This window comes from Crocodylus porosus, unplaced genomic scaffold, assembly GCF_001723895.1.
Source record: "Crocodylus porosus isolate Cpor-Errol unplaced genomic scaffold, CroPor_comp1, whole genome shotgun sequence".
Lineage (NCBI taxonomy): Eukaryota > Metazoa > Chordata > Crocodylia > Crocodylidae > Crocodylus > Crocodylus porosus.
In genome coordinates, this window is record NW_017728886.1 from 67,902,262 (window position 1) to 67,917,536 (window position 15,275).

A 15,275-nucleotide genomic window follows, 5' to 3' on the forward strand; every position below is an offset into this window, starting at 1 on the left:
TAGCAACTGGATACAAGTTGTGCCTATCACTGCATTAGAAGATTATTGAATTTTTTTTTTAAGGTAGAAGACCAGTATCCATGGTTTAGTGACTCTTCCCTTTCCATGAGAACCACCAATGCACTCTTGGCATGCCTCAGTCAAATTACTTCAGTGGAGATTTGTAGCAATTTGGAGTTTAGAGCATACCTGCAGCTGTCAGTACTCCTTGGATTTTTGAATTGTACTTTACTGACCCATTTGGGAAAGCCATGCTATAATCCAGGGCTGTGTGAAGCCTTGGTCCCCGATTCAATTCGGTGGCCGAATCTCTGAATCCAGATAAAATCAAGAGACCCTTTAATCTCTCCAAATTGAATCAGAACCCTCTGAATCAATTTGAAAAGATTTGGCAATTCAGACAGCTTTAAACATTTTTTCTGCATGTCTCAAAATACCAGGTGGCTTGAGAATGCTGGGGCAGATAGGAGGGCACCTGGGGTCCCCCTGCAGCTGACTGCCGAGCCAGGGGGGCGCAAGGGGGTGGGGGCAGCACACTCCCCAGCAGACCCAGAAATGGACCAGAAGTACTTCCAGGTTCACCACCAAGCACACGGGGGGGGGGACCCCCACACACTCTGGTAGGATGTTTCTTCTGCCCCACCATTGCAGCATTTACAAGCTGCCCCTGGTACATCAAGGTATGTAGAAAAACATTCATTTAAAGCTGTGTCTATGACCGAATCACTGATTCTCCAAATCAGCATCAAATCTCCAGATTTGGATTTGGCTGAATCGAACTGGGGACAGTGATCCAAATCAATAAATCAAATCACAGTCCCTGATTCAGGCCAAATCCAAATCGAATATGGCCTGTTTTGCACACCTCTACTAAAATCCATATTTACTTAAGAACTGAGCACCTACTGTCCTTCCAGTGAAGTCTAGCATGCTAATCTCCCACAAGAAGGCATGTACAGGGGCTCTTTTACTCAAAAGACATTTTTGGCAGTTTTTTGGGGGGGGGGGGGGCAGGGAAGGGGTTATCAGTAGCCTTATATCCTTTGACAGTCACCTCAGTGTATTTGTGCTACCTGCCCATCTACCTTTTACCTTGCAGTTCTGCTAAAATGACTCAATTCAAGAATGTGGGGGAGAGAACTATTAGGGGCTGCAGGGATGTGCTCCCCAGTGACTTTTCTGAAGGTCAGTCTGCAGTTCATCATAATGGGTGCCAGTCTGAATTCTTTTCGTAGCATTAAAAATAAACCCCCACATTTTTAATTGTGTGAAGTTACTTCAGAGAGGCATCACTGTGGCTGCAAACAGGCATTGCCCCTGTGCTACCATACTTTTTTTTGTTATGGCAACACAAAACCTGGGTGATGCCACAAATAGCAAAAATGCCTTTTCTGACAGTCATCTTTTCATTTATGGTGGGAGAGCATGGTTTAGCAGCAATGGGCAGACACTCCTAGGACTAGAGCGGTTCAGTCCTGTAAGATGGTGGCTGTGGGCACCTCACACCAACCTGGGGTGTGTATCTGCATGTGTTAAGTGGAAAAGCCCATTGCCTTCCCTACTCTGCACTTGCAGATGAGCACCTTGGGAATACACCTGCCAGTGCAGAGGTGTGGAAGCTGGGTTCCCCACTTTGTACCTTCAGAGGAATTCCCAGGGCATGTGTCCGCGGGTGCAGAGGGGCCCAATCCTGCAGAGGGATTCACAGGTTGCATGTCTGCAGGTGATGGCAGATGCAGGCCATGACAGCCTGCAAGGGATTCCCTGGGCGTGCGTTTCACAATGCCTCACTCCAGGTGCTGCCTGCAAGTGCGGAGGGGGTTCCCCCCTCTGTGCCTGCCCAGGAGTCTGCACCACACACATCCATGCTGCTGCTCTCCAGCTTGGGGCACAGCACCCAGGGCTGTCATCCTGCAGGATCAGATCCCCCAAAGCCCTGGAAGTAGCAAGAGCCTGACCCTGTGGGACAGTAGCCCTGGGTGACATCTGTAGACTGTAGAATAAAGCAGAACGGCTCTGCCAGAATACATCTCGGCTCAACTAAAGTCACTCCAAATACAACATCCATTTATGCCCTATATGTAATAGAATTGCATTTTATTACCAACAGAATCCCAAGCTGGTTTATAAAATATGCGGTGCTTCATTTGGCACTGAAATGCCCTGGGATTGGATATAAAACACGGAAATGGCTTAACAGCGTGCAGCAGCATGATACCAGTAGAGTAGGACAAGAAGCGAATAATATCCTGTACCAGGTGAAACAGAACTGGTTGTACCATTATGATGACACATGCTGAAGCAGTGGAATGACTGAAGGACACTTTTAAAAGCCTTATCCTTGGAAGAAGTAAACTGACTAGAATGTGATTGGACCAGTTCCCTTTGAATCTTCCTTGGGACGTCTTCAAAGCATAGTTGGAAAAGAACTTCTACACCCTTTAGATACCTGTTTTAATTCTTGAAGGGACAGGTTGATTTAAGGCTTCCCTAGGGCAAAGTGCCTATTGTGAAACATTTTTCAGAGCTTGGTCAAGAGGCAGCACACTTGAAAGAACAAGATCATGATAATCCTGTCAAATTGCCAGTCCATCACCATGCAAGTGAGAGGAAGGAGGTAGTGAGGGTTTCCCAACCACTGACAAATGCAAGGAGGCCTGTGCTGTATCAGGAAATAATTATAAAACAAGGACACAGAGGTCTAATTGTTGAGGATTTGGATAGTCTCAAGTAGAGGAGGGTTGAGGCAAGCAGAGGAAGTGGCACCTCCTAGAAGAGCCCTGACCACACATGCGTTATGAATGAGACTCCTCTGGTTTCTAACTGACTTGGCAAAGAATCTCTTTGAAGTGAGGCTGTCTTTATGTATAGTGGAGGAGGACGACTGACAGGCATACTATGCATTTGCTGTTCTATTGCAAAAGCTTCTCGTGTTATGCATAGTCAACTTCGTTTTCACACTAATCCACTGAGACCTTTACCATTACGCACTACTTGAAAGCTTGCTCGGCTTGTAACTTAGTGTCAGTTGAGCCTAACCACTATCAGGTGCCTCTGCACTCCCTGCTGTTTGTTTGCCTTCTTAGTTAGAAGTCTGGAAGAAAAAGTTTAAAAACATTTATTGAATGACCACTGACTGCAAATGGGCTCACAAGAAATCTTCCTTCTGTTTACAGAGAAGGAGAAAGCATACCTGACTTACACACCACCTTCTTTCCTTCTTTCTCTGTCGTGTGTGGCCGTATTCTTTTCTTTGTTTCCCACAGGGGAGTGTGATAGAGCTTGGTGCTTGTAAAGAGCCAAGTACTTGAAATCTGTCATAAATGAGCTCGGTGCTTAAGAGAGGTTTAGCAGAATTGCGCTCAGCGGACCAGATCCTCTGTTATAAAATTGGCTTAGCTCCACTGTACCGTGTGGGAATTCTTGAGAAGTCTGTTAAGAAGGGAAATACTGCAGTTTTCCTTGCATTTAGTATTTTTTGTCCCTGTTGGAGATGTTAGTAAGGAGAATCCTTATCAAATGGGAAGTGATATGTTCAGCAGTGTGTTTTTGTTTGTTGTTTTTGCATTGCTTCAGATCAAGCTAAAATGTTGCCAAAACGGTTCACTCCTGAACTCATGGGACTTGAGACCAAAACAAGGTGTAATGTGGGTCTTATGGTGCTAAAGGCTTGGTTGCTGTTGCTGCTGCACCTTGCCTATGTACAGATGGGAAGACAATAGTCCTTACTCTGCGTTAGTAGATCTGAAATTGGAAAATGGAAGTGTTGAAGATTCTGGTTTTTAAAACTGGTCACCCAGTACAAGAAACTTACTCATAGAAACATACAGCTGGTACCAGATAACTTGTCTCTATGTTCTAAGCATGCACAGTGAAATTATATTTTATATTTTTAGATCGCTTTGTAAACACTTATGTTTTGGGCATTCTTATAAGGCATTAAGTGTTACCCTCACTTTGCAGATGAAAGAGATTAAGAATGTATGGTGAAGGCCATTAGGCCCTTGCAACTGAATTGGGGACTTAAGCGAGTTGCCACAAAGAAGTGGTGGGGCCAAGACCTGAATTTAAGAGCTCCTGGGTCCTAGAATCTTACATAGTTCTTAAGATTTTAGGCTGTTCTTCTGCAGTGTTGCACCACACAGTTTTGCTGGTTCCCAAGAGTAGCATCAGAGTAATTGTGGATGTTATTTGTGTTGAGGTGAAAAGAGTAGCTTAGGTTGACCTGATCTGTGCTTTGATCACTTGCATTAAAACCTCTAACCACTTCCTTCCCCCAACTCCCACTTTGCTGGTTGTATAAATTAGCCTTGCTTATCACTTATCTGTGTAAGTCATGGGATCAGCTTCATTGTATTTTTTCAAATGCTGCAGCTGTGCTTCACATTAATGCAGTGACTGAAACGGAGCTGTTTCAGGTGGGACCTTTCCAGACCGTGGTTCAGTTTCATTATATTTTTTTTGCTTTTCCATGTGGCTTAGTGTTCTCTTCCCTTAAGTGCCTCTCTGTAGTATCTAAATATCTGTGTCTTCTAGCTCTGGTTTGTGCTGATTTTTCTCTTGGCATCACTGCAGCATTTGTTTAAAAAAGAACACTAAACTTATTAAAGTGTGTGTGTATGTAGACAACTTCAAGTTAAAAACAAAATGTGGACCCATTTAATATTATTTATTATATAATATACAATAATAAATAGGTCCACATTTTATTTTTAACTTGAAGTTGTCTACACCACTGGCTTTTGTACCATCAGCAAAAATGGCAAATGGTGAACAGCTGGACTATATGTAGATTAGAACCATCCCAGAAGTCTGAGTTTCCACTTAAGTGGAAAGTTTAGATCCTTTCCCGCAGTTAGAGAGAGCTCATTTCAATGGAGAAAACCACTCTTGTGCCTTAGCCTACCTCCTTAAATTTTTGCCAACCTGTACCTGCCAGTATATGAGAAGTTTTTGTTTGTTTGTTTTTCCTTCCTTGTTCTTGTAGTAATAAACCTGGATCATGCTTTGGTAGCAGTCTACTATTCTGAGAAACAGTCTGTTTTCTCAGTTTCCCAGTTTGCGTGCTGTGCACAAGCCAGGGTTGGCATTTCTGTCTTTGTAAATTAGAATTCTTCAGTTCTCTGTTAGTTTGAACTTCTGGGTGTCAGCCTACTCGTAGTTACCTATGTGAATAGATTTATGATGGCTTTTAACAAACTGACTTCTGAATGCTAACCTGCTAGCAGTTCAGGAAAGTGATCAGATCTGTAGGGCTAAGTACAGGTAGTCAAAAAGCCCGAGGCTGAATTGATTCAGTCTTTGCAAGTTAATGTAAGATGCACAGATTAAATTGAAACAGAAGTGAACAGACATTTACCTTGGATTCAAGAAATGCAGCCACATGCCTCCAGTGGCTCAGGCCAGAAGCCTGGGCAGGGGGAAGGTGCTGGAGCACAGCTCTCTGGCTGTGTGTTCACTTCCTCTTCCTGCTGCCCCCAAGGTCTCTGGGATTTGCAGTCCAGAATTACAGCAGCAGGACTCTGCAAGGTTGCTCATCACTTCTTCCTCCTTCCAGGTGCCTCTGGGATTTGTAGTCAACAGTTGCAGCCTGCAGTAAGTTTGAGTGGGGGAAGAGGTATTTAAACCCCCTCCTTCTCCCTGGCCCCAGACCCCAGCAGGGGCTTGCATGGGTGGGGTCAGTACTCACCCCCCCCCCCCCCATGTATATTGAGCTGGATCCACAACCAGGTTTGCCCCCTACCTTTGTCAGCCAGCTCTCACTGCTCCAGCTAGGGAGCAGAGGGGTGGACGTAGCCCTGCTGTATTGCAAAGCATGCTGGGAGGCTGTAGGACTCTGATTTTAACTCCACCACTTCACTCCACCACTCGTTCTACCCCCACCCCCTTCTCAGCCAGCCAGAGCAGTGATAGTGTTCTGGCTAGGGAGGAGAGGGATGCGGCCAACCCTGCTTCCCCAGCTCAGCCCAGCTTCCCCAGCTCAGCCCAGCCCAGGGCTGCAAAGCATCCTGGGATGCTGAGGGTCTGAGTTAGTTTGAACTAGGAAGGGTTCTGGGACCAGTTGCATAAACTGGTTTGACCCAAATCAGTTATGTCTCATACCGCATTCCAGCAGGCTTACCTTAAACTCATCTCAGCCATTTTGAATATGGTTTATGTGCACTGAACATATGTTCTGTTACAGGTTTAAACCAGTTTCTGATGACTTAAACCGGTTTATGTGTAACTTCTGTCCCTACCCTTAGAGACTGCTTGGAAACTCAGGGCAAAGCCATGACCAAGAACTGAACTTGCCTTTTAATTTACCCGACACATCTAAAACTGACTATGTTAGCACCTGTATCACCAAGATGGGTATCTTTTTTGCCTAATACGCGTGTCATGCCTCAGGAACAGAATAGTTGCTATGTTCCTCATCAGGGTGCATGGAGTTAAAAAATGGAGAGATGTTTTTCCATGTTCTGTATAGTTCACCTTTTAAGGTTCACTGTGCCAATTTCAGCAGCTGTGTTCTTTGTTCCCCTCAAAGTTAAGTCTTAAACAGAGGGCAGACCATTCTCTCAGTCTTTGTTTTGATATTCAATATACTGTAATATGCAAAAGCAGGCACTTCCTTTTAAAAAAAAAAATCAGAAACCTAAATCAAAATAATTTATAAGGAATGAAGTGTAAGGTCTCTGCAAGACAGCATAGTGTGGGTGTCTGGTGTGACAAGCTACTGCAATTCAAGGAACAAAAATAGCCTTGGCTCCTCCTGCACATGAGGAGTGTTCTTGGAAACTTAAAGATGCAGTACACAGAAACAAGAGGCATTGCAGTTTTGTAGCTGCATGTGTCGCACCCATGTTTTGTACTCAGAGACTGAGAGGGAAAGTCATGGCCAGCACTTTTGCATTGCTGAAAGTTTGCAGGCTCCAAGAAGGGAGTGCAGCAGCTATAAGGGTAGATGGGCAAATGTAGTGTGTGGGCCTAATCCCAGAAAAAACACTGGTGCACTCTTGTCATCATCCCACGTACCTACTGAATGTGCAGTTCACAAATACCCTTGTGACTGTTAAACAAACAATAAAATGTGTAGATAGCTGGTGAATTCTGGGGATTTAGGCCATGATCCCTGTAGCCCTTATTCATGCAAGCTGTTCCACTGGCTTCAAGGGGATTACTCACCGAATGAGAGAGGATTTCAGGACAAGACCACGAAGGCTTCTTTGCAGCCTGTGCTATATATCCTCCAGAACATGGGGCTGGGGTTCTGCTTTTTGTTGGGTGGATCTAGGTGACCTTGTTTCAAATCTGGCTGTCCGAAGTTAAGCTTCTAAATTTCATGTTTGGTATTATTTAGACTCCTAAATAATAGTGGTCTGACTTTCAGAAGTGCTGAATTTTTTGAAGTCAATACAAGCTGTAGTTGCACTGAACCTTTGAATAATCTGGTGGCTTTACATAGGTTTGAGAGCCATTGGGAAAGAGAACTTGGTGTCTGATGTTAAAGCATTGGGCTATAAATGCTACTGTGAGGAAGAAGGTGCGCGTGTGTGTTAGTTCTCACACTAACTCTATGTATCCAAGTTTGAAAACTTTGACCATGTGTTTTTTTTATATGAATTAATGCACAGTAAAACTGTGTTGAGCTGCTGTATAGCCTTCACCAAGTCACTCTGCATGTTAGTCTCATCTTCAAAAAGGAAAGTATAATGTTTATATAAATTCTGTGGATTTAGGTAGTATGAGCAGTGAAGAACCCTGGCTCTTAGTCCAAATAATCCAAATCTATTCTAGGATATTAGAAACGGCATATAATCCTAAAATGTTCAAAAATCATATTTGGTTTTGATTTAATTGGGGTTATTTTAAAAAGCCCTCAGGTTTTTAGAGAATACTCAATTCAGATTATCACTTTTTTTTTTTTTTTTTTTTTTTCTGGAACTTTGAGGGCTATTTTTTTAATTAAAGTAAATGACTTGTTTACAGAAGCTGGAGCTTCAGCTATCACAAGATCTGAGAATACTGAAAAAGAAGGGCATTGAAAAAGTGTTCTTCTGTTCTGAGCTACTGTGAAATACAATGACAATGTTGACATCTTGGTCGTGACCAGAAGCTATCACCTGATGGTCTACCCCTGAAATGAATGTAGTTGCCTTGCTACATTAAGAGCAGAGATTGGCAACCTACGGGCTTGTTAGCTGGATGCAGCCCATGGACATGGGGCTCTGGTGGTTTTTGGCAGTGATTGCTTTATCCCAGTGCCACTGTGGGGGAAAAGCAGTGGCTGTGGGAAGTCTCCTTGTGCCACTGCAGAGAGAAGCGGTGGCTGCTGGAGCTTTCCTTGCAGTGTTGCAGATAGGGAAAAAAAACAGCAATGGCTGAAGCCAGGTCTTAGCATGCACCTGAGTGCCCACCTCCAACCCAAATTTCAGCCCACAGCCAGAAAAGGTTGCCAGCTGCTGGGCTAGAGGATGTGTATCCATACTGTACAAACCACAACGCTCACAGTCCCTCTTAGAATGGAGACCAAGGATATGAGCATGGAGAGTGAGCTGTCCTTCTAGATTAGGAACTGGTCTTTCCTGGTTGACTGGAAAAGTAAAGGGGGGGGGAGGGGTCCACTGCATGGCTTATGTTTTTTACTTTTTTGAGAGATTCCACAGCCCTTGAATTCTAAGGGAACTCCAGAAGGACAGCATCCTTCTGACATTGGTGATTCAAAGTGAATTCAGTACAGGTATTGGCCAAATGTGCTGTTGGTCTCCATGGGCATTTAAATGGCAGACTTCAGTTTTCAGTCTGGCACTCTCCTAAGTAGTACATTTGGGAGGGAAATGAGCTGGTGTCTAGCTGAAATACTATTTGCAATTTAGAATTAGAAAGATTTCTGTAACACAGTATGATCAGTTTTTGGCAGCAATTTGGGGCAAGTTTGGCATAGAAAGTGACCATACCAGTTCCTCCACCAGTTCTTCCTCCACTTACGTGAAGCATCAAGAATTCATTTTTCCATTCGTATTATTTGTGTTTACAGATTATAGGATAAATTATTTCTAAACTTTTTTTTATTTTTAAGACCTATTTTCTAGTACATTGTAAGCTAAAAATGAATTGAACTTTTGCTTCATACTTTTGTCCTACAAATGAATTATACCTGAAGGTGGCTCATCTTATGAAAGAAAAAATAGAAGAAAGATTATGACGGATGAGCTAGTTGGGGCTGGTCCTGCTTTGAGCAGGGGATTGGACTAGATGACCTCCTGCGGTCCCTTCCAACACTCATTTTCTATGATCTGAGGTCCCTTCCTATGATTCTATGAATAGTAATCAACCTGTGGTTTTAAAGGCTGATTTTAAAGTATTTTAATACAAACAGCTGACACAAGAGGGCAGCAGCTCACCAGGAACGTAGAAACCCCCCTCATTTTTATGTTTATTCTTATAAATCTGGTAATAAAGTTAGTATTTAACACTCTAGAAATATAAATTAAAGCTGAATATGATGTAAATATAAGTTTATGGGTTGGCTTTAAAGTGTTAATTTCACATTCCTCTTCTATGATTTTAAATGGATTACATTTATTAGTGTAGCTGCTTAGACTGCTAGATGTGTCAAACTACTCAAATTATTATTATTTTTTTTAGGTTACGTTTCGGACAAGAATCTATCACTGTAATATTAACAGCCAAGGAGTGATTTGCCTGGACATTTTAAAAGACAACTGGAGCCCAGCACTAACTATTTCTAAAGTTCTTCTCTCCATCTGCTCACTTCTCACAGATTGCAACCCTGGTAAGTCTGTTGCAGCCTGACAGATAACATTTGTAATGTTATTGCTCACCCAGCACTTTAATAGCTCGGGCCCTCATTCTGAACTGTTAGAGTTGAAAGGAACTTTGGCGTTTACTGCATTGCGCATAGTAGCATCAAGCTGGTGATTTAGAATTTCTGTATGCTCAAGGTCACCTGAGTACTCTGTTGCCTTCAGCAGATAATAGAAGTTTGTTTGATACTTTGCAAGGAATAGTGTTTTTAATGGTCAGCACTAATACAGGCATCTTGAGTTACAGCAAATTGATAATGAATTTAGATATCTAAAAAAAAAAATCTTCCAGAATAAAAAATTATGAAAATTAAATGGGGCCAGCAGCTTACTTGCAGGATTCAGTTCAGATTTATACAGTGTTATTCAGGAACATGGATATAGATAAAGCAAATATGTATATTACTGTGCTCCAGCAGCCTCTACATCTCGTGTAGTCCCTGCACTTCAAAATGGTGGCAGAGGTGCTTTAACTAATGCTTGTTTAACGAGGTTTAGTTAAAGCACCCCTGCCACTGTTTTGAAGTGCAATGACAATGTGTAGAGGGTGCACATGCACCCCCTCAGAGTGCCGGTGCGCTCCCTGACTGGCCATGCTTGCCACTTAGGTGATGGGCGGGGGGGGGGCCAGGCGGGAGTGCTGGTGCCCCCCTGCAAGTGCCAGCCAGGGAGTGGGAGCACCATGGTGCTCCCAGAAGCGTCTGCAGTGGTCGGCTGCCTCACGATCAGCTGCAGGGGGATCCCCCTAGTCAATGAGATTGGCCACGGGGAGACACCCTGCCCCCGCCTCTGGTCACTGAATGGTTGCTGTGGGGGCATGTGCCCCCCCCGCCCAGTAACGCAGCACTAGTTGCCCATGAGATGCTGCAAGCACTTTTAATTAGAGCAGCTCTGAGCTGCTCTAAAGCATGCCCACCACCTGGAGCACATGTAATAAATAAAATAACACTCTGGGCATTTTTTAAGCAGTATTTTTTTTTTTTCCTTTTCCAGCTGACCCCCTGGTTGGAAGTATTGCCACTCAGTATATGACAAACAGAGCAGAGCACGACAGAATGGCCAGACAGTGGACCAAGAGATATGCTACATAAATTGGATTTTTGTCAAACTCTTACATTATTTGTCTGTGATGGAAAGAGCTGCTTATGATTTTGAATGGGTGGGGGGCAGGGGTGGGTGCTGGTAAAGAGTAGGGTATTTCTATAACAGATTTTATTCAGTCTTTTATTTCCTAAGATTTTGTTGTTGTAACTTAAGGTATCTTGCTACAGTAGACAGCTAGAATTGGGAATAGCATATTTTAAGACTGTCATTAGTTCAGCAATATTAGCTCACATATAGTACCGAGAAGAATGTAAACTTCTTAGACATCTTTTGGTTCAGTTGCTTAAGATATGTATAAGATTAAAACAGCTTAATTTTGTACAGGTACATATGTTGACATTTATGTAAAAGTTCTTTCAAGACTCTACACTTTTTTTTTTTATTTGTAAAAAGATGTGGGGATTATGTCCCCTCGGGAGGGCACGTTGGTATTTAACAAAATCCTTTTAAAAGACTGTCATCTCATGATGTGATATGGAGGAGTGAATATATGGCCTCATATAGGAAATGAGAAGTAGTTAATGTATTATTTTATAAGCCAATCTACCTTTGTGAAAAGAATAAAGATTTTAATCGGGTCTTATGGCAACCTGTAGTGAAATACCTTAAGCTGTTTAACTGTAAGGCGTGGAGTAGGAGTCACTCAGTGGATTGGTTGTATGTTGTGGGCTACTTAAGTCTGCATTTGTTACTGTGCTAATAAAAAATGTAAAAAAATGACTTCAGCTGAGTCATCTGTTTTGTCATGTTACCTAAACCAGAGGAATCAGGGAAGGGAGCAGAAGGGAGGAGGCCACCTACCATTTCCATTTTGGGGAGGCATTTCTAGATGGGTATGTTCTGATACCACAGGAATTTTCTGGCTGTATACGGTAAACCTAAAATGGTCCCATGGCATCTCTGTCCCCCCACACTCCTGAATCTTCCATTCCTTTTATCTTTCAGTTTTCCTGCAACATTGGTTTTGGAGCTCTGCTGTTTAACTGGATAAGCAGCGTCTACACTTGGAAAGGTGTGGGATACTAAGGAAGGGCAGCAGATTAGGAGAGTTATCCATCTGCAGCAACAGTAATGGGTAACAGCTGTGCTCCTAGTTGAAGGGAGAAGAGCAGACTGAGGGAGAGAGAGGATGGTATCATAAAACAAAGGAAGAACAAAAAACATGAAACTTGTGAAGCGAGTGGGGGAGACTAAAAAGAGCTTCAGATTCATTCCTGGCACTGGACACTGTTAAATATTCAGCAATGCCACCTGAAATTATGGATCCTTCATTCTTAGCCACTCACTGAGAGCAAGGTGGATGAATAGGGATGGTAGAGTTAAGATTATTTTTTTTAATATGAACTGCAATATTCCTACATTGCTTAACATGCAATTGAATATTTATCTATCTTTCAGGCTTCATTACCATACTTTTAATTGGTAATGTTTTAAACTCTTAAATTATGATGAACTTAACTTAGGCTCCAGAACCTACATTTGTTAGTATTGTGGCTATTACATTACATCCACACAGAAATCAGGTTTAGATACTAATTAAGACTCAACCCACACAGACTTGAAGCCAACCTTTAGGTTCAGCCTGGAAAGTGGCAGTGCACATTGACACTATTTCAGAAGCTCTGCAAGGAAGTGACTCTTAAATGCAGTTCTTCCTCTGCACTGAGTCAGACAGCAAGTTCACCTCCTCCTTCTTCCCACCATATGCGCAACTAGCCTCTGGCTGGTGGGAACTGATACAAGGCTCATTTGCTCACAGGATGGAACTACATCCCCTCCCCTCACCGCAGTGCTGTAATTTGAGCAGCAAAGAGATTAATAGCTGCAATAGAGGAACTGGACTTCCCTTTTGAGTCTATGATAAAGCAGAGATGGGACATGCACTGCAAACTTTGCTCTCACCCAATACCAGCTGTTGTCTGTGTCAGTTACATGACTAGGTAACTGGGCATGGGACTGTGGTATTTAGAAAGGACACCAGACTTTTGTGATGAAAAGGCAGACATGGCCTTCAGTGACATAGCCTTGCCTGCCCATCAGCTGCTTGCCACATTGCCACCACCACCACAGTAAGTGGCTGCTTGCCTCCTGCTGCCAGCCCATACTGCTGCTGTTGCCAGCCCTGCAAATCACCCTATGTTAGATCTATCCCACAAGATGACCTGTGATCCAAATCCAAACTGGGGCACAGGGTGAGACTGAGCCCCCTTCTACAGGTGCAGGTAAAGGCACAATGGGATCTAATACCCAATTCACATAATCATGCCTCCTGCTATGCCATGAGTACGTGGCAAGAGGCATGACTGGGACTGCACATTACATCCCACTGCACCTTATTGCCGGTGCAGAGGGAACCTGCTCTCAGGCTCCCCCTGCACTGGCAGGAAGCAGGCTCCTATACTTAGGAGTACCACACCCCAACTGAGGGGCTCTCAGCTGCAGAGGCATCCCACACACCCTGCTACAAAAATCTCCCACCTTGGGTGTGCAGGGAAACCCCTATGGCTGGAGAATCTCCCCTACAGCAATCCTCCAGCCCCAGGAGTTTCCCATACCCCTGAGCCTTAGGGATTGAGGGTGCAGAAAACCCCTGGGGATCACAGCTGCTATGATCCCTAGGGCTCAAGGGTTTTTTGCTGGGTAAGGCACACCCCTGTGACTGGGAGCCCTGTGTCAGGGCTCCCAGCAGCAGGGGAGGTGCTGCTGCACATGCAAATTGAAGCTCACTAGAAACCAGCTATAAAGTTAGTACACATTTTTGAGGTCTAACTTTATAGCTAGTTGGAGCTTTTTATGGCATGATAACTACTTTGCACGTGTTGCTTGTCTCCAGGTAACTGCACAATTAACACAGAGCTACAGTATGGAAAAAAAGTGAGAATCACTGTTATAGAGCAACAAGTCATGTCCCTATCCTGAATAGACTACAGAGTTTGGTAGCCCTCTGTGCAGGGAGATGCACTGAGTTCATGTGCAATCAGCAGGAAACTGAGGAGCAGTGTTCTATTGCTTCCTTGCAAAGTAACTGGCTAGGCTTGAGGAGGTAGTGCCATAGTTCTTATCAAACTACTAGTGTTGCAATAGAAACCATTGCCAGCTTCTAAGAAAATTGCAGGAACTTGCTCATTTAAAAGGAATAGCAAATGATTGTTTCTCCTGTCATAGTTCTTGAGACAGTGAGCCTGAACAACCAAGTTGAGCAAGGGGAAGAGCAGGTTGATCTAACTGCACTGTAAAAAGACTTGCATCATTTGGTAAATTGTTCTTTCATTACTAACTGTGACATCATTCAGACTCTGCCTTATGTTGATACCATTTCATAGCAAAAGAGCAGTGCTGAAGACACCCAGTTTGGATGTTTAATGCAGCTAGCTAGTTTTAACATGTCAAAATACTGATTAGTCTCATTGTACTACCATGATTTGACATTGTGCTGCTTAAATTATCATGTAAGACTACTGGAAGAGTGGCAAACCTTGCTCTCCAGTTTATTTGTTTTCCATACACAAAGAGTATCAGTTTGTATGATCAGAATCAAAGACCTCTTGATTTTTTTGTCTCTATGTAAATGACCTTTCTGGTGTAGTTTAGCTCTTTTTCGCTATTTTCAATTGTTCCTATTGGTGACAGATGCAAATGGATGAGAAGACTGCTGCAGCACAGGCTGGTCCACTTGGAGGGTCACATTCAGGATGATGTGCACCTGCTTATGGCCAAGGGCTTTGCAGAGCCCTTCCGGTGAGCAGTTTGCGTCTAGATGTCTGGCTAGAATGAGCGGATCTTATACTCCTTATTCCCTTGCCAGAAAATACTGTTCTTTTTCTGGGCTCTTTCACTGCACTCAGAATGTGAGCTACTGAAATTTCACTATAGTGGATTGCAGCCCTTCCAGAAGTTTAAGCCTTGTTATACCACATATTCTGTCAGTGAAGGTGTCAGCATCATAAACATGACCAGTATGTGCTGACATTAAGTCAGTTTTTGCTTCAGTTAATGGCCACAATAGAAGGGGAACACAGCGATGGCCATACTGTTCTCCACAGCAATGGATGGAATGTGTAACTGCTGCTCAAGCCTTCCTGCTTTGTTCAAAGCATAAAGATCACTTCCTGCATTGGGTCAAGCTTATGGAGGCCACACATGGAAGTATGCATTTTCAGCCTTTGAGCATTAGCGTCAAGCCAGACCTAGTCTAAGATCTCTAAAGAAATGCCACTGCCTCCACATGCTGGTAGGAATATTCTCAATGGCCAAACAAAGTTTGGTATTTGTAGCTTCAAGTCTCTTCCCTCTCTTGCAGGGCTGCTCTGGCCCCAACTTCCTGAAACATCGCTGCTGTCTATGACTGCGTGCTAAAAAGTG

At 43.5% G+C, this 15,275-nt stretch overlaps 1 protein-coding gene across 2 annotated transcripts in view; it reads left to right on the forward strand.

Annotated features, from left to right (window-relative positions):
* UBE2E1 (ubiquitin conjugating enzyme E2 E1) overlaps positions 1–11,630 on the forward strand; it is a 59,929-nt gene extending 48,299 nt beyond the window's left edge. For both annotated transcript variants that reach the window (XM_019535976.1, XM_019535969.1), the window contains 2 exons: positions 9,631–9,778; positions 10,803–11,630. In XM_019535976.1, the coding sequence (XP_019391521.1) occupies positions 9,631–9,778; positions 10,803–10,900 (246 nt within the window). In that variant the 3' untranslated portion in view covers positions 10,901–11,630. The remainder of the gene's footprint in view (positions 1–9,630; positions 9,779–10,802) is intronic.
* Positions 11,631–15,275: the final 3,645 nt, after the last annotated feature.